Here is a 22807-nt window from a genome sequence, read left to right as displayed (position 1 = left end):
TGCTACCCAGCTTCTTCTGGCCATCTTCACAAGTTGGGTACAACAATTTGTTGTGGTCCTGTAACATCTGCTCGAACTGCAACCTCTCCTTTTCTGTGTCGCAACCTCGCCGTGCATCAGAAATGACCCGGCCAAGATCATCAGCGGGCTCATCTGGTTCCCGTTCTTCATCCTGATCTTCTTCTTCATTGTCTTCCATTGCGGTATCAGCATACTCAGGGAACATAGATCGGTAGTTGTCATCATCGTTCTCATCTTCTTCATCGTCGTCTTCCATCATAACCCCTCTTTCTCCGTGCTTGGTCCAAACATTATAGCCCGACATAAAACCGGACCGAAGCAGGTGGCTCTGAATGACTCTTGAGGAAGTGTAATCCTTCTCATTCCGACATTCAACACATGGACAAAACATATAGCCACCACCATGCTTGTTCGCATCGGCTGCATCTCGAAAAGAATGCACGCCTTCTCTGTAAGCTGCTGTGCGTCGATCACCGTACATCCATGGATGGCTCATCTGTGTTATACGACAGTATATCAAATACAATCACGATCCTAAAAATTAGTACCGCACGGTCTAAACGAGGAAATATAGTTGCTAACCTTTTAGAATAAGTAGAAATAAAGAGGAAGAGGTTTAAGCGTGGCTCAGGCATCTCATATCGTAGTTGTGTTCGGTGAACTGAAGCGGCATCGCTCTAACACACATTTCAACAAACACCTCTAGTGCATCAAAAAAAGTGGAGAGCTAGCACCCACCCACAATCCTCCATCCAAGAAAAATGCAAGGAAGAGGGGAGAGGGGGGTTGTGCTATATATAGGCAAAGGACTTTAGTCCTGGTTTGAGACACAAACCGGGACTAAAGGTGGCGCACATGCGGGCTGCCCACCGCGTAGCCCTTCAAACCCGGTTTGGGACACGAACCGGGACTAAAGGCTCCTTACGGGCCGGGACTAAAGCCTCGAGGGAGGCATTGGGAATTGGGGCGATGTGGCCGGGCCTTTAGTCCCGGCCCAGAGGCAGGCCGGGACTAAAGGGTCCCGACGAAAGGCCCGTTTTCCACTAGTGGCGAGCAGGAGCGGCGGGCAGCGGCGCGGCGGTGGCGGCGAGTAGGAGCAGAATGACCGTGACTAGCGAGCAGTTGCGACGGGCAACAACGGTGGCGACAAGCAGGAGCGGCATGATCGTGAGTAGTGAGCAGCTGCGGCGGGCAGCAGCGGCGCGGCGCGACCGGGCGTAGCGAGCAGCGGTAGCGGGCAACAGTGGCGCGGCACGACCGCGTGTAGCGAGCAGCGGTGGCGGGCAACAGCTGCGAGACGATGAGTAGTGCGAGCAGCACGCGGGAGTGTCGGGTAGCGGCGGCGCGGCAGCAAGCAGTGTGAGCAACGGCGGCAACACGCAGGAACGACGGGCAGCGGCATGACGACGACTGCGAGCAGAAGTGGCATGACCGTGAGTAGCGAGCGGCGGCGGCGAGCAGCAGCGGCGCGACGCGACCGTGAGTAGTGAGCAGCGACGACGGGCACCAGCGGCGGTGGCACGGTCGGTAGCAGCAGTGACGACGCCCAGTAGCGTTTCGACTGCAAGTCGTGCAAGCAGCGGCGGCGGGCACCAACAGCAGGAGGCATCGTGCAACAACGGCGGGCGGCGACGCACATCACTGGTCAAGGAAGGGGGGCTTGATTGTTGGAAATAAGCCACGGCAAGCCCAGGACGCGGCGTGCCCGTGTGTGCGTGCGGTGGTCGCGTCGGGTGCGGTCCGTGGCCGCGTTGAGCCATTGTCTGACCATAGTCTGGGTAGTGTCCAACATGTAGATAGTCTGACCATAGGTCTGTCTTGGGTCCGACTTGTACAGGGTGTGTGCATGCGTGCGTGATTCAGTTGACGATAGTGGCGGGGGTGCCTGTGGCGTTCTGTTGGAGCCCGGCCGTGTTGATCGCGTCAGTGCGCGACGGGGGCGCGAGTCAAGGCGTGCGGATCGCGCAGGACATGGAGGAGTGGGGAACGCGGCGTCGTGTGGGCGCGCTTGCGTATAAAGACTCTTCCCCGTGTGTTGTTGTAACTGCGGGGTTCGAGTTCGTGCTCGAGGAAGAAGCCGTTTGTGCGGCAGTCTACAGGCGTTCGTGCGCCGGAACCACCTTGTCTCGTGTCTCCCTCCTTCCTTCTTCTTCCTGTGATCGTTCGAGCAAGAGTATATATATATAGAGAGAGCGCTTCGGTGAGAGGGAAAGGTAGGCTAGACACCAACAATTGGTATCAGAGCTTCGGTTCGGGAGCTCGCCGACGGCAATGGCGATCGTGCCACAGGGCGGAGGCGCGGGCGGATCGGTGTCGATGGCGATCCTGATGCTCACATCGGACAACTACACCGTGTGGGCGATCAAGGCACAGACGATCCTCGACGTCCACACCGTATGGGAGGCGGTGGCACCGGGCGACGCGGTGGTGAACACCAAGAAGGACAAGGCAGCGCGCACGATGCTTCTCGGAGCGCTGCCGGAGGACGTGCTGCTGCAGGTGGCGACGAAGCTCACCGCCAGGGAGGTATGGAACTCCCTGAAGGTGAGCTTTGTCGGTGCCGATCGGGTGCGCGCGGCGAGGCTGGCGACGCTGCGCGGGGAGTTTGATCGCCTGAAGATGGCAGATGGCGAGGCGTTGGATGCGTACGTCGGGAAGCTGGCGGGGATGACGGCACGGTACGCGAACCTCTGGGAGACGCTGGGTGACGCGGCGCTCGTGCAGAAGCTCCTGGACACCGTTCCTGATCGGCTGTTCCCCGTTGTTGCCGGCATCGAGCAGTTTTGCGATGTGGCGACCATGGCGTTCGACGAGGCACTCGGGCGGCTGCGCGCGTTTGACAAGCGGGTTCGGCGCTGTGGACAAGGCGACGACGAGCGTGGTGGCGACCAGTTGCTGCTGACCATGGCGCAGTGGCGGGCGCGGGAGCGGCAGCAGGGAGGAGTGCACGACAACGAGGACGGGCGGAGCGCGGCGTCGGGCAACCACGGCAACCGACGCGGGCGCTGCTACAAGTGCGGCGAGCGCGGCCACTTCAAGAGGGACTGCCCCAAGCTGCGGAGGGAGCCGGCGGCGGAGCACGCGCTGATCGCAGACGTCGTCGGAGTGGAGGACGACGGGCTCCTCTGAGCCGCGGCTTAAGGTGTGTGGGTTGGAAATAAGCCACGGCGAGCCCAGGACGCGGCGTGCGCGTGTGTGCGTGCGGTGGTCGCGTCGGGTGCGGTCCGTGGCCGCGTCGAGCCATTGTCTGGCCATAGTCTAGGTAGTGTCCAACATGTAGAAAGTCTGACCATAGTCTGTCTTGTGTCTTGGGTCCGACTTGTGTACACGGTGTGTGCGTGCGTGCGTGATTCAGTTGGCGGTAGTGGCGGGGGTGCATGTGGCGTTCTGTTGGAGCCCGGCCGCGTTGATCGCGTCAGTGCGCGACGGGGGTGCGAGCCAGGGCGTGCGGATCGCGCACGACGTGGAGGAGTGGGGCGCGCGGCGTCGTGTGGGCACGCCTGCGTATAAAGACTCTTCCCCGTGTGCTGATGTAACTATGGGGTCCGAGTTCGTGCTCGAGGAAGAAGCCGTTTGTGCGGCAGTCTGCAGGCATTCGTGCGCCGGAACCACCTTGTCTCGTGTCTCCCTCCTTCCTTCTTCTTCCTGTGATCGTTCGAGCAAGAGTATAGAGAGAGAGAGCTTCGGTGAGAGGGAAAGGTAGGCTAGACACCAACATTGATTGCGTTTTTGCTTTTAGATCCATGGGGTGTGCAATTGTTTTGCCAAATCAGCTTCTTACAATTTGGTCCTACTTGATTAAATGAACTAAATCATCCAACCAATGCTTTTTGCAAAAGGATTATCGAATGTGTGTTAATTTTTATAATAAATTAGTGACTAGGTGGTTTTCTGCAATACATGTCTAAAATGTGATGTTTTTTTGCAATTCACTCGCCTTTAATCTATTTGTTAATTTATTAATAGGAAAAACCCTTCCTCGCTGCCTCTTGTTGGCGGCAATCTCAGGGTAAACGTGCGGACATACTTTTTCGATACGACCTCTAGCATTAGATATCTCTAGCATTTGATATCTTATGTTAAGGTGCGCTCATATGATTTAGCAGCTTGAAGCGCAATATTCTGGGCTTTCCCTTGTGCGTTCCATGTAATACTGCTACATACTCACGTGTTGGTCATGAATTCATGATCACATTCTTCTTTGCCTTTTTGATTTTCTGTTTTTGAATTCCTATCACTTGCTTTGTTTTAGAGCAATCACTGGCTTTTCTCATTGCTTGTTTGAGGTGCAGCTCAGAATCAGATTCAGTGAAAGCATGCGCATGCATATATCTCAGTAGCTTGAAGCAAACTTCATAAGAATATGTAAATGTTCCAGCATCTAAACAAAGTAGACTGAACCCTTCCATCTCAATTTGCCCCACGAAATCTTGGTAACCTACACGCAAATTGCACTTTAGGTGTGTGATGGGTGGTAAAGAAGAAAAGGAAAACACCTTGTGAGGCCAGGATCAGATCTAGGTGACTACCTCCACCGCTTTGTCTCAGGATGCTCAAGGACCAGTCCCAAACAAAGCTCAGTCGCCTCTCTACTCTATGATAGTCATTTCTCAGATTACTTAGTTCTTTCCGGAACTATGTTAGTTAGAGATTAAGATAGAGAAAACAGTGATCGACTTTGTGTTTCACACATTTAGTTGACCACGTGATGAGTTTTTAGTCGCCCAAGAGGAAGGCCAAACGCTAGAAAAAAAGACCGAAAAAAGAGGGGACGACTGGCCGAAGGAGCCGATCGACCTTTATTAATCGTTTTCTTTTTCCGATCAAGGAAGCTCAAGCTCCCAATTTCATCTTCATGAAACTGGTAAGACAGCCAGCAATTCAACCAGTACCTTTACTAACCGATGGTGTCTGTTTCTCAGGTTCTCCGACCCTTTGCCTTTATTTGAGCAATTCTTGTCTCTTGTTCGCAGTGATCTCAGGATAAAGGGGAACCCCATACCATACGATTCAGCAGCTTCAACCACAATAAATTAGGCTTTTCCTTGTGCGTTTGCTGTAATGTTGGTACCACTCACGTGTTTGTTATGATGATGTTCTTATCTGGTTTACATGTTTTCTTTTTCTTTTTTAAGATTCATATCCCTTGCTTTGTTCTAGAGCAATCCTTGTAGTGTAGTTCCCTTTTATACTTGTTCGCAGAGCAGGTCACACAACCTGATTTAGTGGAGCCGGCCCGTGCATGGATGATGGATGCATGCTGCAAACTACTGTACATAAGAGAGTGTAACATCATCTAGAGAAAGTAAGGCTAAACCAGAAAAAAAAACACTTGTATTTTTGGCTTTTGGGCGTGATTTACGTTCTTTTAAACTTATATTTCTATATCTACTTTTTACATACACATTGTACATTTTTTATATACATTTATTTCTTCACAAACATTTAACATTCTTTACATGCATGATTACATTTTTCAAAAGTATTTTTTAATACATATATATTTAGAATCTGTGGAAGCATAAACAAAAGTATAAAAAGAAAGCAAGAAACAAAAAAAGGGGAAAAAAAAGAGGTTGCGGCCTGCCGCACGCTGTGCCAGCCCAGTTTTACGCTCGCGCATGCGAAGCTGTCCAATGTCTCACTCTGGGCCTATGATGTCTTGCTCCATGCTCATGGAGATGCTGGCCGATGCGTTCGTGATGCCAAAACTACTTGGGCCAGGCCCAAAGATTTTGTTTTTCTAACTATATTGTGGAGGCTAGTTTTTTGGATCGTCATCGTTAGTGCTCCCATCTAGGCCGGGCCGCTAATTGATTTTATTTTTTGCGTGTGGCCATTTTTTGGTTTCTTTAGGGGTGACCAGTTTTTGGTGGGTTCCTCCTATTTAGCAAGGAGCTTTGCTACACCTACGTAAAGAAACTACCTAATGTTACAAATGAGCTGAATTGGCAGGATAAAAGGCCCAGGCCCACTTATGAAAATAAGAAGGGGGGGGAGGTGATTGGTCGAGAAAGTCAACAACGTAGCTTTACGTTAATGTCTTACGTAGGTCTACCATTTTTGTTTAGCAAGACCTACTAGGCACGGTGCGTGTCGGAGGATAACCATGCATCCCCCACGCCTCCTCCCGCGCTCTTGCGCCAACCCTTGTGTGGGGCGTACGCCCCGGTTTGTTTTCCTTTCGTTTTTTTCCTTCATTGACAATTGGTAAGGATTTCGAACAAAACTAAATTTCAGAAAATATTCATGAATTTGATATATGCTTTGTAATTCAAAAAATGTTCATGAGTTGACAAAAATGCCCTCAAATTCAAAAAATGTTCTCAAGTTCAAACAATATTTCCGAATTCAAAAGATATTCATGATTCAAAAACATGTTTTTGAATTCAACAAATGTTCCGAATTTCAAAAAATGCGGCAAATGCTCATGGATTAAAAAAATCATGAATTTAAAATATGTTCATGGATTCAAAAAAAGGTTTGCATATTTAAAAAAAATATGTTCACTAATGTGAAAATATGTTTGTGAATTTAAAAATTGTTCATGAAATCAAAAATTGATCTTGGGTTTGAAAATTTTGATGAATTTCAAACATTTTCATGTGTAAAAACTGTTCACAAAATGGAAAATTGAAAGAAAATAAACAAAATAAAATATAAGTAAAAATAAAATACATCAAAAGTAAAAATGAAAGAATTCAAATACTATGGGCCACATGCGCCACCGCCACGAGCGGAGAGGGGCGGGGGGCATGACCCTACCGCGTGGGCATCTGGTGCTCTCATTTACCGCCTCTCGGACTTTGTGTCTTCATGTATCTTCGAAAATACTCGGTATTTTTATGTTCTAATTGTTTAGTCATCGCTATACGTGCGCATTTGTCGGGCCGGGCTAAAAAAGCCCAGTGCTGAAAACCCAGGCCCGAGCCCGGTCCGGCTCAATCGTCGGGCCTAATAAATTAGGTTCAAGCCCAAAAAATCGCAACACGACCAGATCGGCCTGGCCTGATTGAAACTAAAATCATGTTTTCCACAAGCCCGGGCTAGGCCCGGCCCGACGGCCGGGCTCAATTCTTTGGCCCGAGCCTGACCTGATGGGAGAATTAGGCCCCATCCAGCCCGGGATTTTTGGGTCAGGTCGTCCAGGTCGGGCTGCCGATGACCAGTAGTCATCGTACACCTATATTTTGTCGTGATCCAATCTGAAGGCCTTTGTGGTACTCCGTCGGAGGGAAAAATCTTCTCGGTGGCCATCAATATCAACTTGAAGGCCATCATGATCGCATCTGGAGTAAATTGCCAAAAACTACCACAATTCGCGCAACCGTGTCCAGTAGCTACCACAATACGATTTTGTACGAAAAACTACCAAAATATTCCTAATTAGTGGCAAAAAAACTACCAAAAGTTTTAACCGCCCGATTTAGTTCTTTTAACCGTTTTTCTGGCAAGGCTGGCCCACATGTCAGGTGCCAGCATGTGGGCCAGCCTTGCCAGAAAAACGGTTCGAGGTCGTGCCATGCAGCGTGGAGCATGACGAGGCGGCCAACGGCGGCAAGAAGATGTACGACGGCTTCCTGTCCAACGCGGTCGCGGGGGTGCGACCCTTTCGTGGTCGGCATGCGCGTGCAGGCCAACAAGCCGCTGGCCTTCTCCTACGAGGTGGCCTTTGTGGAGAGCGTCGTGGCGTGGCCGTCGCGCTGGGACGCGTACCTCGAGATGGGTGGCGCCCAGGTGCACTGGTTCTCCATCCTCAACTCCATCGTGGTGGTGGCGTTCCTGGCGGCCATCGTGCTGGTCATCCTGCTGCGCACCATGCAGCGCGACCTGATGCAGTACGAGGAGCTCGGCAGCGAGGCGGCGGCGTCGCACGCCGACGACATCGTCGGGTGGAAGCTCGTGGCCGGGGATGTAGGAACCAGACCTAAGCTCAGCTCCAGTGGGGTTTTACGTCGAATAAGCACTTGAAACGTGCGTTTGCTTGTAGCTAGGACCCAGGACGTGCTGCGCCATGATCTCAGGGGTAGTGGTGTATTTTATTTTTCTGTTTAAACTCCCGATCCGCAAGCTCTGGGGAAGCAGTCGTGGGATGGCGCGACAAACGCGGATCCGGCGCAGCTGATCGGGAGGTAGTTATCCTCTGTATTAGTGAGGGGTTTTATCCCAGGAAGAATAACAGAAAAAGCCGCGAGGTTCGACGGCGCAAAACTGACCTAGTTCCACCTCTTCTCCAGTTCATCTTAGATAGAAAGAGTGATCGATTTTCTCATCTACCGGAAACAACAATTGGCATCAGAGCCGTAGGTGTTCGATCCTGCGCCTGGGTGATTGAGCAGTGTTTGATCTGCTGCAGTCATGTCCGATTCCGAGACTGAGAAAGGGAAGAAGAAGGTTGATGGGGGGACCGCGTCGCCGCCACTGGCTCGGCTGACCGGCGGTGGCAACGGCGAACTCCGTGTGGTGGAGCGCGTCGTGCGGGAGATGGAAGGATCATCGGCGTCTATGGTGTTGACGAGGACCAACTACATGGAGTGGTCGTTGGTCATGCAGGTAAAGCTGCAGGCCGCTGGGCTCTGGGGTGCTGTGATCAACGACACCGATGATGAGCGCGACGACCGTCACGCCCTCTCCGTCATCCTCACCGGGGTTCCACCGGAGATGGTGCGGGTACTGGCGGCGAAGGACACTGCAAAGGCGGCTTGGACCACGATCAAGACACTTTGGATCGGGACCGAGTGCGCGCGCGAGGCCAAAGCTCAGGTACGCCGCCAAGAATTCAAGGATCTCCGTTTTAAAGAGGGAGAGTCCATCGAGGATTTTGCACTGCGTCTCACTGGAGTCATTGCTGATCTCGAGATCTATGCGGATCCAGTGTCTGAACATAAGGCAGTGCAGAAGTTTCTGCGAGTTGTGCCGCGCAAGTACAGGCAGATGGCCATGGCCATAGAGTCTCTCATCGATCTCAAAACGATGACGATCGAGGAGCTAACTGGTCAGCTGTCCGCCTGTAAGGATCACTACGATCTCGACGACACCAAGCAGTCTGTTGGTCAGGTGATGTACACAGCAGAGGAGTGGCTCGCAAGGGAACGACAGTTTGGAGGGGGTGGCTCGTCGCACGGCGGTGGCAACCACTCCTCAAATGCAGGAGGGAAGAACAAGTCACCAGGCAAGCCAAAAGAGCAAGGCGGGGGAAACCCCACGCCTGGCAAGGGTGGCGGAGGAGGATCAGACCCAGTAGGACAAAAGAAGAAAGGGAAGTGCCATTTCTGCGGGAAGGTTGGGCACTGGAAGAAAGAGTGTTGGTCATACCTGGAGAAGCAGGGACAACAGGGAAAGAGGGAACAAGCCAATCTAGTGCATGAGGGGGGAGACGAGCACGAGCAAGGATTGCTCCTGGCCATGGTCACCACCGCCACAGCAGTAACCCCAGTAACAACACAGGCAGTGTTTCTGAATGAAGAGAAGGTGATTCCCGTCCCATCCCCTGACGGTCTCTGGTATTTTGATACAGGCGCCACTAGTCACATGACAGGAGAAAGGAGTGTGTTTGCAAGGCTTGACGAAGGGATACACGGCACGGTTAAGTTTGGAGATGGATCTCAGGTAGCTATCCGTGGCAGAGGCTCCATCATCTTCAAATGCCAAAGCGGAGAACAACGTGCTCTGACAGAGGTATACTACATACCAAGCCTGCGAAGCAACATAATCTCAGTTGGTCAGTTAGACGAAGGGGGTGCCAGATCGGGATACACAAGGGTGTGATGACAGTACATGACCCAGCACAACGCATACTTGCTCGAGTAATGCGCTCCAGCACCCGTCTGTACACCAGCATGCTGAAGATTGACGCACCAGTCTGCTTACTGTCAAAGGCAGATGACGAAGCTTGGAAATGGCATGCGAGAATGGAGCATCTGCATTTTAGAGCCCTGCACTCGATGTCATCCAAGGGAATGGTGAGAGGAATGCCAGTGATAAGCCGCGTCGAGGAATACTGCGACGGATGTGCACTGGGCAAGCAACATCGAGCTCCATTCCCGCAGGCGAGCACATACAGAGCACAACGTGGATTGGAGCTAGTGCACACGGACTTGTGTGGGCCGATCACCCCAGCAACGCCAAGAGGAAACAAATATTTCATCCTGGTAGTTGACGACCACAGCCGTTTTATGTGGATTGAGCTGATCAAAACCAAGGATGAAGCTTATGCACAGTTCAAGAAGATCAAGTGCATGGCCGAGGCCGAAGGGAGCTGCAAGCTTCGAGCTTTCAGATCAGATCGGGGAGGAGAGTTTAACTCGATTGAATTCAAGGAATACTGCAACAGCCAAGGGATAAAGCACTACACCACAGCTCCTTACACTCCGCAGCAAAATGGAGTGGTGGAGAGAAGAAATCAGACGGTGGTGGAAATGGCCAGATGTCTGATGAAAAGCATGAGTGTACCAGCCTATTTCTGGGGAGAAGCTGTTAGAACTGCAGTATACCTTCTCAACAGGGCTCCCACCCGTAGTCTCGATGGAATCACGCCGTATGAAGCCTGGCATGGCCGAAAGCCGACGGTGCAGCACCTGCGAACTTTTGGTTGCACGGCACATGTGAAACTGCTGGGGCCAGGCATCACCAAGCTCTCTGATCGCTCGAAGCCCATGATCTTTGTTAGATATGAGGAGGGAGCCAAATGCTACCGTGTGTATGATCCTGACAGTAAGAGAGTGCAAGTGACTCGAGATGTCCAATTCGAGGAAGGACGCCCTTGGAGTTGGGGCACCCAGCCCACGGCTGCACGACAGGTGACACCAGTTACCTTCTCTGTGGTGTATACAGTCCGGCCAGGGGTAGAAGAGCTGGACACCGGCGGAGGACACTGCAACTCACCCGGCGCACAGGTGCAACCGGCGATGGACACCACTACAGCACCGGAAGCAATGCAGACAGAGCCGACGCCACCTGGTACACCAGCAGTACAGTCACCTGAGCCGAGCACACCCACACCAGTCAGGGGGCCAGAGATCAGATGGGCCACTCCACCGACACATGATGACCCTTGAGAATCAGGCAGCAGACCGATCAGATACCGACGCCTCTCGTGTGTGCTTGATGCAACCGAGGAGGACGCTGAACCAGAGGGTTTTGAGCGATGTCTGCTTAACGCGGAAGAACCGCGTGATGTGGAGGAGGCTTTGGGTGATGCGCCCTGGAAGGCAGCCATGGATGAAGAGATGCGTTGCATCCATGAGAACAACACCTGGGAGCTATCTGATCTGCCTGCTGGACAGAAATCTATCGGGCTGAAGTGGGTTTTTAAGGTGAAGAGAGATCCTCCCGGGAACATCACGAAATACAAGGCCCATTTGGTGGCAAAGGGATATGTGCAGAAGCAAGGAGTGGACTACGAAGATGCATTTGCTCCAGTGGCCAGATTGGAGACTGTTCGAGTACTGCTCGCACTTGCTGCACATCACCGCTGGGAAGTTCATCACATGGACGTAAAATCAGCGTTCTTGAATGGAGATCTCACTGAGGAGGTCTATGTAGCCCAGCCACCTGGATTTGCAGTACAAGGAGAAGAACATCGAGTGTTGAAGCTTCATAAGGCACTCTATGGATTATGCCAAGCACCCAGAGCATGGTATGCAAAACTCCATGACTCCCTTGTCACCCTCGGGTTCGAGCGAAGCCCATTAGAGCATGCAGTCTACAGGAGAGGTGATGATTCTACCTACCTGCTTGTTGGAGTGTATGTGGATGACCTTGTCATCACTGGGACTGACATAGGCTTGATTAGAGAGTTCAAGGAACAGATGATGATGTTGTTTAAAATGAGTGACCTTGGCCTACTTAGTTACTACTTGGGGATCGAGGTGTGTCAGACAGAAGGTGAAATCCTCTCCACCAACATAGTTATGCGGAGAAGATTCTGGAATCAGCTGGCATGGAAGATTGCAACATCTGTAGTACTCCAATGGAGTGCCGTCTGAAACTGAAGAAAGAGGATGGGGGAGAGCTGTTCGATCCAACCCTGTATCGCAGTGTGATTGGCAGCCTCCGGTACTTGGTTAACACAAGGCCTGACATAGCGCACGCTGTGGGGATCGTGAGCAGATTCATGGAGGCTCCAAGTGTGCATCATTGGGCAGCTGTGAAACAAATTTTGAGGTATGTTCGAGGAACTCTGGGCTATGGATGTCGCTATCGGGTAGGAGATGGAGAAGTGGAGCTCGTCGGCTACACTGACAGTGATCATGCTGGGGACACAGAGGATCGAAAGAGCACCTCTGGGAATGTTTTCTTCCTCGGTAACAACCTCATTACTTGGAGCTCCCAGAAGCAAAGGATTGTGGCACTTTCCTCTTGCGAGGCTGAATATGTTGCCGCTGCAGCAGCAACATGTCAGGGAGTGTGGCTCTCACAACTGATCAGTGAGATGATCGGGAAACAGCAGGCCAAGTTCAGGCTGTTTGTGGACAGTCAAGCTGCCATTGCTCTTAGCAAAAACCCAGTTCACCATGACCGTAGCAAGCACATCGACGTCAAGTATCATTTCATTCGTGATTGTGCAGAGAAGGGTCAGGTGGAAGTGGGTCACATTCGCACCAGGGAGCAGGTTGTTGATGCACTAACGAAGCCGCTGGGTCGAGTGGTGTTCGTGGAGATGCGGCAGAAGCTCGGGATGCACGAGGTGGGGACCAAGGAGCAGATCTTAAGGGGGTGAAATGTAGGAACCAGACCTAAGCTCAGCTCCAGTGGGGTTTTACGTCGAATAAGCACTTGCATGTGCGTTTGCTTGTAGCTAGGACCCAGGACATGCTGCGCCACGATCTCAGGGGTAGTGGTGTATTTTCTGTTTCTGTTTAAACTCCCGATCCGCAAGCTCTGGGGAAGCAGTCGTGGGATGGCGCGACAAACGCGGATCCGGCGCAGCTGATCGGGAGGTAGTTATCCTCTGTATTAGTGAGGGGTTTTATCCCAGGAAGAATAACAGAAAAAGCCGCGAGGTTCGACGGCGCAAAACTGACCTAGTTCCACCTGTTCTCCAGTTCATCTTAGATATCAAGAGTGATCGATTTTCTCATCTATCGGAAACAACAGGGGACGCGTTCCGGGAGCCCGGCCACCCGGTGCTCCTGCGCGTGATGGTGGGCGATGGCGTGCGCATCCTGGGCATGGGCGTGGCCACCATCCTCTTCGCGGCGCTCGGGTTCATGTCGCCGGCGTCCCGGGGCGTGCTCGTGACCGGCATGCTCTGCTTCTACCTCGTCCTGGGCCTGGCCGCCGGGTACACCGCGGTGCGGCTCTGGAAGACGGTGCGACACGGGGACAGTGCCGGGTGGAAGGCGGTGGTGTGGCGCGCCTTGGTCCTCTTCCCGGGCATCGGGTTCTCCTCTTCACCGTGCTCAACTGCGTGCTCTGGTACAACGGCAGCACGGGGGCGTGCCGTTCGTGCTGTTCGTGGTGCTGATCCTGCTCTGGTTCTTCGTGTCCGTGCCGCTGACCCTGGCCGGCGGGCTCCTGGCGTCTGCGCGGGGGCGTCAAAGGTGGTCATGCTGGCACCTGACATGTGGGCCAGCCTTGTCTGAAAAACGATTAAAAGAGCTAAATCGGGCAGTTAAAACTTTTGGTAGTTTTTTGCCACTGATTAGGAAGATTTTGGTAGTTTTTCGCACAAAATCGTATTGTGGTAGCTAGTGGACACGGTTGCGCGAATTGTGATAGTTTTTGGCAATTTACTCTCCATCTGAGTAGTTTTTGGGCTTTGGGTTCATGAAAGTACCTAGATGGTTATCTCTTTCGGTTTAGAGCATGTATAATTGTGCTATCTTAAATTTATCAAATAGGATAAATGTTGAGGTGGAGGAGAGAGAATCCATAAAAAAAGACTTGTCTTCTCTTATTTAACAGCTGATATCTTAGCTTAATATATGTCTTACCATGTTTTTAGGAATATCTAGTTATCTTAGGTAAGGATAAGATATAACTCATTGTAGACATGTTTTTATTGTCATCTCTAAATTGCATGTATAGTTTGAGATAAAACTATCTTATCAACTATTGTATATTCCCTTACACAATTCGGTGAGACCTACTGAAACCATTCGGAAATTCTGAATGAATTACAGTAGGTAACGGAAGGTTGGCAAGTGCTATTTGATGGGACCAAAGGGTCATCTCAATGTGATGTAAACTTTACAGTTTAGGCAACAACTATATGAGTGTGACTTGGTGGCTGATGTATATGGTTTCGGTGAGCCCGAGTTGCAATATGGGTTCGTGATATAGTGGGATCATGTCAAATTATGTGAGACTTTGGAGTTTGACCTTTGAGCACTTCGAGCAAGAAACTCATTTTCTAAACCTCATTCCTTTTTGATAGTATTGCCGTATCTATGGACTCAATTTGATCTTTAATCACTAAAGTGGAAATGGAGAGTCTTGAGGCTTGATCCAGCACTTTGCCTTGGCATATTGAGGGGTCCATTTACTTCCCAAGTTGAGACTAAGTTGGACTTATTGTGAAATATTGTGGAGGAAAATATTTTGTCCAATAATATGTAGGTTGACATGAATTACCAAAACCACCAAGGGATCAGGAGCACTTTCATAATCATTGTTTTCTGCATGCTAATGCCAAGTGCCAAACTGCCAGCCAATTTGGTTTGTCATTTAAATTTCCTAGTTGATACTGTGCAGAACTTGAGAAGCTCGGATGATACATTACCAACTCTCAATTTTGGCAATGGTTGTGAAAACCCTCTCGTAATCCAAACCAAGCAGATTCGTATAGATGGATTGACCTACTGGTTTCTTTTATACTTATTCATGAACATCTAGCCCATACACTGTATGAAAGAGTTTGCAATGAATATATTCAGTGCCTATAGATTTATTGAAACCAAGAACTGAATCAATCTAACCCGGTCTTTGTTCCTGTTCTTGGTTTCTGAGCTCATGAAGATTGATTCAGTTGTCTTCTTCCTGTGATTCTGTGCTTGCACTTTGATATATATATCTCCCTACAAGGTGAACTTGAAATTGCACTTTGATATTATGCTTATCTGATTCTGATTATCAGATATGATGAACATGGGAGTCTGAACTCTGAACTACTGAATAATGTTGTGCCAGTTGACACCTGAATGCCTGCAACTGAAGCAAGTCACAAAGTTCTCCAGCCAAGTAACTTGGCAAAATTTACCAGTTCCAGCCTAATGATTTCACTAAGTTCAGTTGGATCATTGTGTACAGTTGGATCGTTATCTGTCATTTTAGCATCTCAAATGCCCTTCAGATTAAAAAAAAATGCTACTGAATTTGCAGGAGTAGAAATATTTAATCACTGTACTGTTTACTTTTTTTTAGAACCAACGTTTCCTAATTGCTGTGCAGGCTAGTGCCAACCAATTTGGTTCAACATCAAATTTTCTAGTTACTCATATCATCAGGTTGAGAGAGTTTCTAGATTATCTATCCTCTGATATCAGAAATTGAAGTCCATTGCAACTGCTCCCAAGAGGTCGAAGCCATCAAAGTCACAGAAGTCATTGCCAATCGGAGAGGAGAGCTTTGGTCGGCCGTCATCCATGGCCCCTTTGTCGCCGGAGCAGCTGAGACCATCTAGCATTTGACCGGAGAAGCTCTGGTCCATCAGGTTCACCGCTTCGACGCCACCGGCCGGGAGCAGCCGATCGGAGCTGGGCACGATGCTGTGAGTGGCGGTCGTGGTGGCGGGGGCGATGTTGCAATGGCCGATGGCTTCGTCGTCGCTGGGCGGCAGAGCGGGCGTGTGGCGGCTGTCGAAGACGGCGACGTGCGCGAAGAGCTTGTCCTTCCTGGAGAAGGAGACGCCGCAGGAGCATACCCAGCGGTCGCGGCCGCAGTGCTTCTCGTGGGTGCGGAGGTCGGCGAGCACGGAGAAGCGCTTGACGCCGCAGCGGCGGCAGACGTGGCTCTTGTCGCAGTGGCTCCGGCGGTAGTGGTTCTTGACGCAGACGGGGGTCTTGAGCGGCTGGAAGTCCCGGTGCTCCCTGTTGCGCTTGCACCCGGCGTAGGGGCAGGAGTAGAAGAAGCGCCTCCCCGCCACCGGCGCCGGCGCCGGCGAGCCGTGCCTGGCGAGCGCGCCGGGCGCCTTGTACTGGTCGCCGTGGCCGCGCATGTGCATGCGCAGGTTGGCGTCGCGCTTGAACCCCTTGCCGCACACCTTGCAGCAGTGCGCGTGCGGCGCCAGGATCTCCTCCTTCTCGATCTGCACCACCTCGTACGGCCCCTCCCCTTCCTCCTCCTCCTCGCCGTCGCCAGCCCCGGCGTGCTCGTCGGAGTCGTCGTGCGTGCCGTTCGACGGCGACGGTGACCTCTCCTCTCTGGGCTCGGACGGGGACGCGTCCACCGTTCCGCCGGTGCTGGAGTCGGAAGCGAGGTCGTTGGCGATGGAGACGAGCTGCACGATGATGCAGCGGAGCTCGGCGGAGACGATGGCGCGCTGCTGCTGCGGGTGGCGGGGCGTGGAGCAGAGGATCCCGCGGAGGTGCCCGATCTTGTGCTCCAGGAAGGTCAGGTACGTGGTGAGCGCCGCGCTCGGGCCCGAGTCCGACGGCCGATGCTCCTCCGCCTCCTGGCCATGCCGGCTCTGCTCGTGCCCAATCCTCTCGAGATCGCAGGCCTCCATGGCCCCCGTCGTCCCGGGCAACCTCTGGTGATTGTGCTGAAGGTACAAGTGATTATTACTGGCGAAATGATCGGAGCTACACATAATGGAGACGCGGACGCGGACTCTGTTTCTCTGCTTTTGTCAGCGGTGAAGTGGTGCGTGTGTCTTTGAGCTTAGTGGAGCTGGCTAGCTTATATATGTGCATGGAGGTGGGTGGGCTCCATGGCGGCGGCGTGGCGCAGGTGGAAGGAAGGCGGGAGGCGACAGCGAAGGGTGGGGAAGACGACGGAGCGGGGCCGGGCATCCATGCATGCATGTGTGATGTGTCAATGCGCACGGGCTGACTGAGGCTCCTGGCCCTGGGGCCACTGCCTTCCGCCACGAAAGCGACGTCATCTTGCCCCTTTCCAATCTCAGAAAGTTCAGGAACACAAAGCGTCAAAGCTTGACTTTCACAGTGATGGACTGCTTCCGGAGTCGATGGTTGGCATGGTAGTTTTTTTTTAACTCAGTACAACACAACATATACTCACCCCCGTAAACGTATACTTTACTTGTATGAGCAATTTTTTTAACACAATCCAGACGCAAACGCTCATATAATCACCCACATACTTATTTTTATAAACGCACACACTCTACCCCTATAAACATCTTTGAGAAATTGGACCAACATATAATCTTGAGATTTATAAAGTTAACGTAGACACCTCGTCGTCGATGGAAACGTCTTCTTCCATTGAATGCCAATCGCAGAAAATTCTAAAATAAATCTAAAAATAATGCGAGCACAAGACTTAAACCTTGATGGGTTGTGGATACCACTGTGTCTCTAACCATCCAATCATAGGTTGGTTCACATGTATAAGCATCTTTAAAAGACTAAGCATGTACATCATGTTGAGATTGATAAACGTCTACTTTCACTGAACACACATGATGTATGTCTAGAATTTGTTATTCTAAGAGCATTTCTAACCGATTCCCTGAAAGTTAGTGAAATAAAAGTTGAAGTAAAGTTAGTGAAGTAAAATTTTACTCCACTAACGATGGCCACACCTAGTCAATCCCATATAGTTAGCGGAGTAAAATCAAATTTATGACCGTTTTGCATACTAGCCGCATAAATACAATCTCTACACAATACATATCATAAAATCATTCAAATGAAAGCATGTACATCAATAATTGCCATAACATGAAGTTTCATCACCACGTTTTTCAAATTTAAAAATGCAAAGTTCATCCAAAAGACATCACTTCGAACACAAAGTTTGATTCAAAATCATCACAAACATAGCATGTGTATGTTGTGGATCAAGCCAATCCTTGGCATGCACCACCACCCTCGCGACACCACCACTCAACAAGGTCATCGGCAAAGAAATCAATGTCGTCATCCTCTCGGCCACCATCACCCTCTCGGCCACCATCACCATCCTCTCGGCCACCATCACCCACTCGGCCACCATCACCATCCTCTCGGCCACCATGACCACCACCACCACAACAACAACAATCACTATCGAATTCCAACCGGACACGAGGTTTTTGCCTTGGTGCCATTTCATCGAGTACTTGGCAGGCACATTTTTTGTTGCTGGCTGGGGCTGCCGCTCGTGCCGGAGCAGTCATCGTAGGGGCAGTTGGTGTTGGACACGAGGCATAGACTTTGGATGAGGCGGCGACGCAGTCTTCTTCGTCTTCTTCTTCGCGGTTGCCTCAGCAAACGCCGACACCGCCGACGTCGGCTTTCGACCCCGTTTGCCTCCTGTAGGTGCGGCACGAGGGAAGTGTGCCATTGCGAGAGGTGTAGGAAAACATGCTTCTATGGTTCAAACCCAACTAGAACAAGTTGCTAAATCTAAAAGTGAGTTGCTTCAGGAAATTAATCATAATATGAATGAACATGTTGTTAGAGTAATGACTAGAGGAGAAACAATGACTCAAGACCCACTATATCCAGAATTTCATCCTAAAAGAAGTGAAAAAGATTCACAAAGAATTCATATTGATACACCTAGTCCTTCTAGGAAGAAAAAGAAAAAAGAAAAATGATAGGACCTTGCATACTTCTAGTGAACCAGAAGTAGAAAAATCTTCCGATAATGCTAATGATATCTCTATCTCTGATGCTGAAACACAATCTCGCAATGAGCATTCACCTAGTGATAATGAAAATGATAATTATGATGCTCATGTAGATGCTCAACCTAACAATGATAAAGAACCACATAATGATGTTGAGATAGAATCTACTGTTGATCTTAATAACCCACAACCTAAGAATAAATGTTATGATAAAAAAATATTTTGTTGCTACAAAGCATGGAAAAGAAAGAGAGCCATGGGTTTAAAAACCATGCCTTATCAACCCAAACCAACTAATAAAAAAAATGATGAAGAATTTGAATGCTTTGCTGAAATGCTTAGGCCGATCTTTTTGCGTACTCGTTTAACTGATCTTTCAAAGATGCTCCTATATGCTAAGTATATGGAAGACATCATCACTAATAAAAGAACAATACCTGAAGCTTAAATCTCCACCATGCTTGCTAATTATCCTTTTAAGGATGGAGTACCTAAAAAACTAGGCCATCCAGGAATACGAACTGTACCATGTTCCAACAAAAGAAACTATGTGAAAACTACTTTATGTGATCTAGGAGCTGGTGTTAGTGTTAAGCCTTTCTCTTTATACAAAAGACTTGACTTGAATATACTCACACCTACTGAAATTTCATTGCAAATGGCTGACAAATCAACTGCTATACCTATCGATATTTGTGAGGATGTACCCGTTGTCGTTGCAAATGTTACTATCTTGACACACATTATTATATTTGATATGCCCGAGGACGACAACATGTTGATTATCCTTGGTAGACCTTTCTTAAAGGGAGGCACTAGAAATCAGACTACTGATTATTTGTTCCCATCAGTCCACTTGGTGGCCGTTGGATTAGTATCATAACAGGTGTTGGATCAGTAGAACATGCATGCTAGGCAGGGTTAGTACGGATTCCTTTTATTACATGCTTCCATCCTTAATTGCTTTCGAAACTGATGCATGCCTTGATATTCCATCCCAGAATTTCTCACCTGATGCTAGTAAAACTACATGCTTGTTTATTTGGAAATTTTATTCATTTTTTGGGTGCTAGTAAAAAAATCGGATGCACATAAAATTTCCTTTGAGCCGGTGCAATATTTTACTTTTTCCCAACGAACACAAAATTGCAACCAATAGTGAGACAATTTGCTTCTATATGTGCTAAAGTTTGGTTGGGCCGAACGAAAATTTAGGTCCCTGAATTTTGCTTCCATGTAACAGAACTTTGCATCCAAGAATTCAAAATTTTGAGTGCATGTATCAGTTTTATTATGTTTGCAAGATGAGAAACTTTGCTTCCATCTAATACATGAGTGTCCCAGAATTTTGCTTCAATGTAACAGACTTTTGCATTCAAGAATTCCATATGGAAAATTTTGAGTCCCGTCCATCTTGCTTCCATGTAACAGAATTTTGCATCAAAGAATTCCACATGGGAAATTCGGAGTCCCATGCATCTTGTTTTTATTACGTTTGAAACACAAGAAACTTTGTTTCCATCCCCTACAGAAGTGTTTCCATCTCAAAACTATTTTGCTCTAACAAAATATAAGTTGTTTCCATGCATTTTTCGTTCATACACCATCTTCATATGATACACATTTGTTTCATTCAAGTTAGTGATGATACAATGCTTTCTATGTTCAGATTTTATGTTCCCTATAAGCTATAGATTTGTTTCCCTTCATCTGGCTTGAGAGCCTCCAAGTGTCTTCGTGCTTCTTAGTGCATGTGTCGCTTGATCATAAGTCTTACTCGGTTTGCTTCATTATTTCGAGTGAACTGAAAATGTATGAAGTGTAGCATGCTCGCATTATGAAAATTACGTGAGTAACCTATGGAAGAAAAATACATAGAGCAAAGAAACAAATGTCATATCATATTGGGATTGTGTCATATCATGGTAGTAATTATGAAAACATATTTTTAAATGAAGCAGGATATATGGAAGTCAAACTATGGACACAGAACAAGCACATGTAGTATAATTTGGAAACTCCATAACACACAAGAAGCATCTAAACAATGCTATCTCAACATAACTTATCTCAATTCGAAGCATATTGAAATAGAAATTATAAACCCGTCAGCTAATACATAAACATATGCTAGTGCATTTGGATGCATGGAAGTAAATCAAAAAGGGTAGTAAAACAAAACAAAAAGAATTGGCCACCAAGGCATGGATTTTTTGACTCACCAACATATCATGTGATCAGTGTTATTTATTTTTGGCATTTCAAGGCAAGAAAAATATATACTTCAAAAGCATTTCTGTATCATTATAGAAGTTGCAGAACTAAGAAGCACAAATAGATTAGTTTGGCAACAGATATATACTTCAGTAGAAGGATGCAAAATTTAGATCATGTTGAGACTAGTATTACCGCCAACATTAGGAATCAGGTTATTGTGATTTGCATAAGAACTTAACCAAAATTCATAGCTCACATGATCCATTGCGCACTGGATATAACATAGATATATACGTTCAAATAAATTTCATGGGAGAAAGCATTGCGTCCAAAGTAACGTATTAAAAGTGAATCGAAGATGAGATGAATCAAACCCTAGTTCAGGTGAGTAGATTGCCATGGGATTTGGAACGACGCCTGAGATGCGTGTGCAACTTCTTGGCCGAGCTGAAACAGCGCACTAGCGTGGTGGGAGGGTCGGTGACGGGGCAGTGTCTAGCCGTGGACTAGGGCGCCGAAGGTGGTGGCGGAGGTAGCCGTCGTCGTGAGCGATCTCTGAGATCTGCTTGTCCATGGGATGCGACATGGCCGGATGGCGGTGGTGGGTTGGGCAGGAGAGATTTACTTGCCCTGGAGATGGTGATGTGGTGTAGTGGTTGGGATGAAGTTTCAGGAGAGATTTATGTGGGATGGAGCAACTCGTGGGCTTAATTGACGGGATATGAAATTTGCTTAAAAATATCAACGGCGTTGGAGCGGTCTGATGGAAAACTTCTATCAGACTCCTGATAGAAAGCGTTTCCCTTTCTTAAATATTGCAAGGGCTATTATTGATTGCAATAAAAGCAAAGTCACTTTTTATGTCAATGGTAAAGAACACACGCTGCATTTTCGGAGGAAACAATTCCAAGTGAATGGTATTAATTTTTTTGAAAAATCTCCGACTATCGCTAATGGAAGTTTTCAACTACCTCTACTACCAAAAATAAATATTAAATACTTATTGTTGGGGATATGCACATCCACGTAGAGGTAACTTAGTGTTTTACAAAAATTCTTTAGCTTCATGTTAATTGGAAGTGGTTATTAATAAGACTTGATCAACCTTGTTAATGAATCATTTTCGAGAGGCATGAGATCGATGGATTCAATAGGAAAACTTTCTGTACCCACTTTATTTTTCCTGTTATTTTTAGTTAAATATAATAAATGCCATGATTATCCTGTTTTTGAATTTTCCATGCAATAAAAAGTGCCCAAAAATAAAAGTTCTTCAAATGACCTGAAACTCTCACACGATTTTTCTGTAGATTTGAGAATATGTGGCACTGAAAACATCGCAAGGGGGGTGTCTGAGGTGTCCACTAGACACCAGGGTGCGCCACCCCCACGAGGCGTGCCCTGGTGGGTAGTGGGCCCCTCGGCCCCCCTCACTTATCTATTCATCTCACTTCATTACGTACCTTCAGAAAAAATCCATGTATCTCTCTCTCCCATGTTCTTGTGCTCAAACACACAGATTCCGATCTCTTTGTTCGAAAATCCGTTTCTGAAACTGTTTTGGGGGATTGCTCCTTGGTATGTCACTCGTCCAATTAGTTTTTTTTGCTTTAGTGGTTTATCTTAGAAGTGATTATCTACTCTAGGTGCTGCTGTAGATGAGCTTGCATGTTGAATTCTTGAAGTTCCAAGTAGTTTGAATGCTTGTTTTATGCTCTAGGCATCCTTATGAATAGTTTCTACCATTCTTGTGAAGTTTTGTTAACTTTATGTTGTAACCCAAAATTTTCAGAAATTTGTACGTAGGAATAATGAGCTATTTCAAGA

At 48.5% G+C, this 22807-nt stretch overlaps 1 protein-coding gene and 1 pseudogene across 1 annotated transcript; one reads left to right on the top strand and one right to left on the bottom strand.

Moving 5' to 3' along the window:
* The first annotated feature begins 3559 nt into the window (after nucleotides 1-3559).
* LOC123397371 lies at nucleotides 3560-15164 on the top strand (annotated as a pseudogene).
* Nucleotides 15165-15338: 174 nt separating this feature from the next.
* Nucleotides 15339-16830, bottom strand: LOC123399436 (zinc finger protein STAR3-like). Its single transcript, XM_045093844.1, has one exon. The coding sequence runs from the start codon at nucleotides 16772-16774 to the stop codon at nucleotides 15506-15508; it is 1269 nt and encodes a 422-aa protein (XP_044949779.1). The 5' UTR covers nucleotides 16775-16830; the 3' UTR covers nucleotides 15339-15505.
* Nucleotides 16831-22807: the final 5977 nt, after the last annotated feature.

The sequence above is a fragment of the Hordeum vulgare genome, chromosome 5H, assembly GCF_904849725.1.
Source record: "Hordeum vulgare subsp. vulgare chromosome 5H, MorexV3_pseudomolecules_assembly, whole genome shotgun sequence".
Classification (NCBI taxonomy): domain Eukaryota; kingdom Viridiplantae; phylum Streptophyta; class Magnoliopsida; order Poales; family Poaceae; genus Hordeum; species Hordeum vulgare.
Note: the sequence above shows the minus strand (reverse complement) of the source record. Positions and strands in the feature narration are given on the sequence as shown.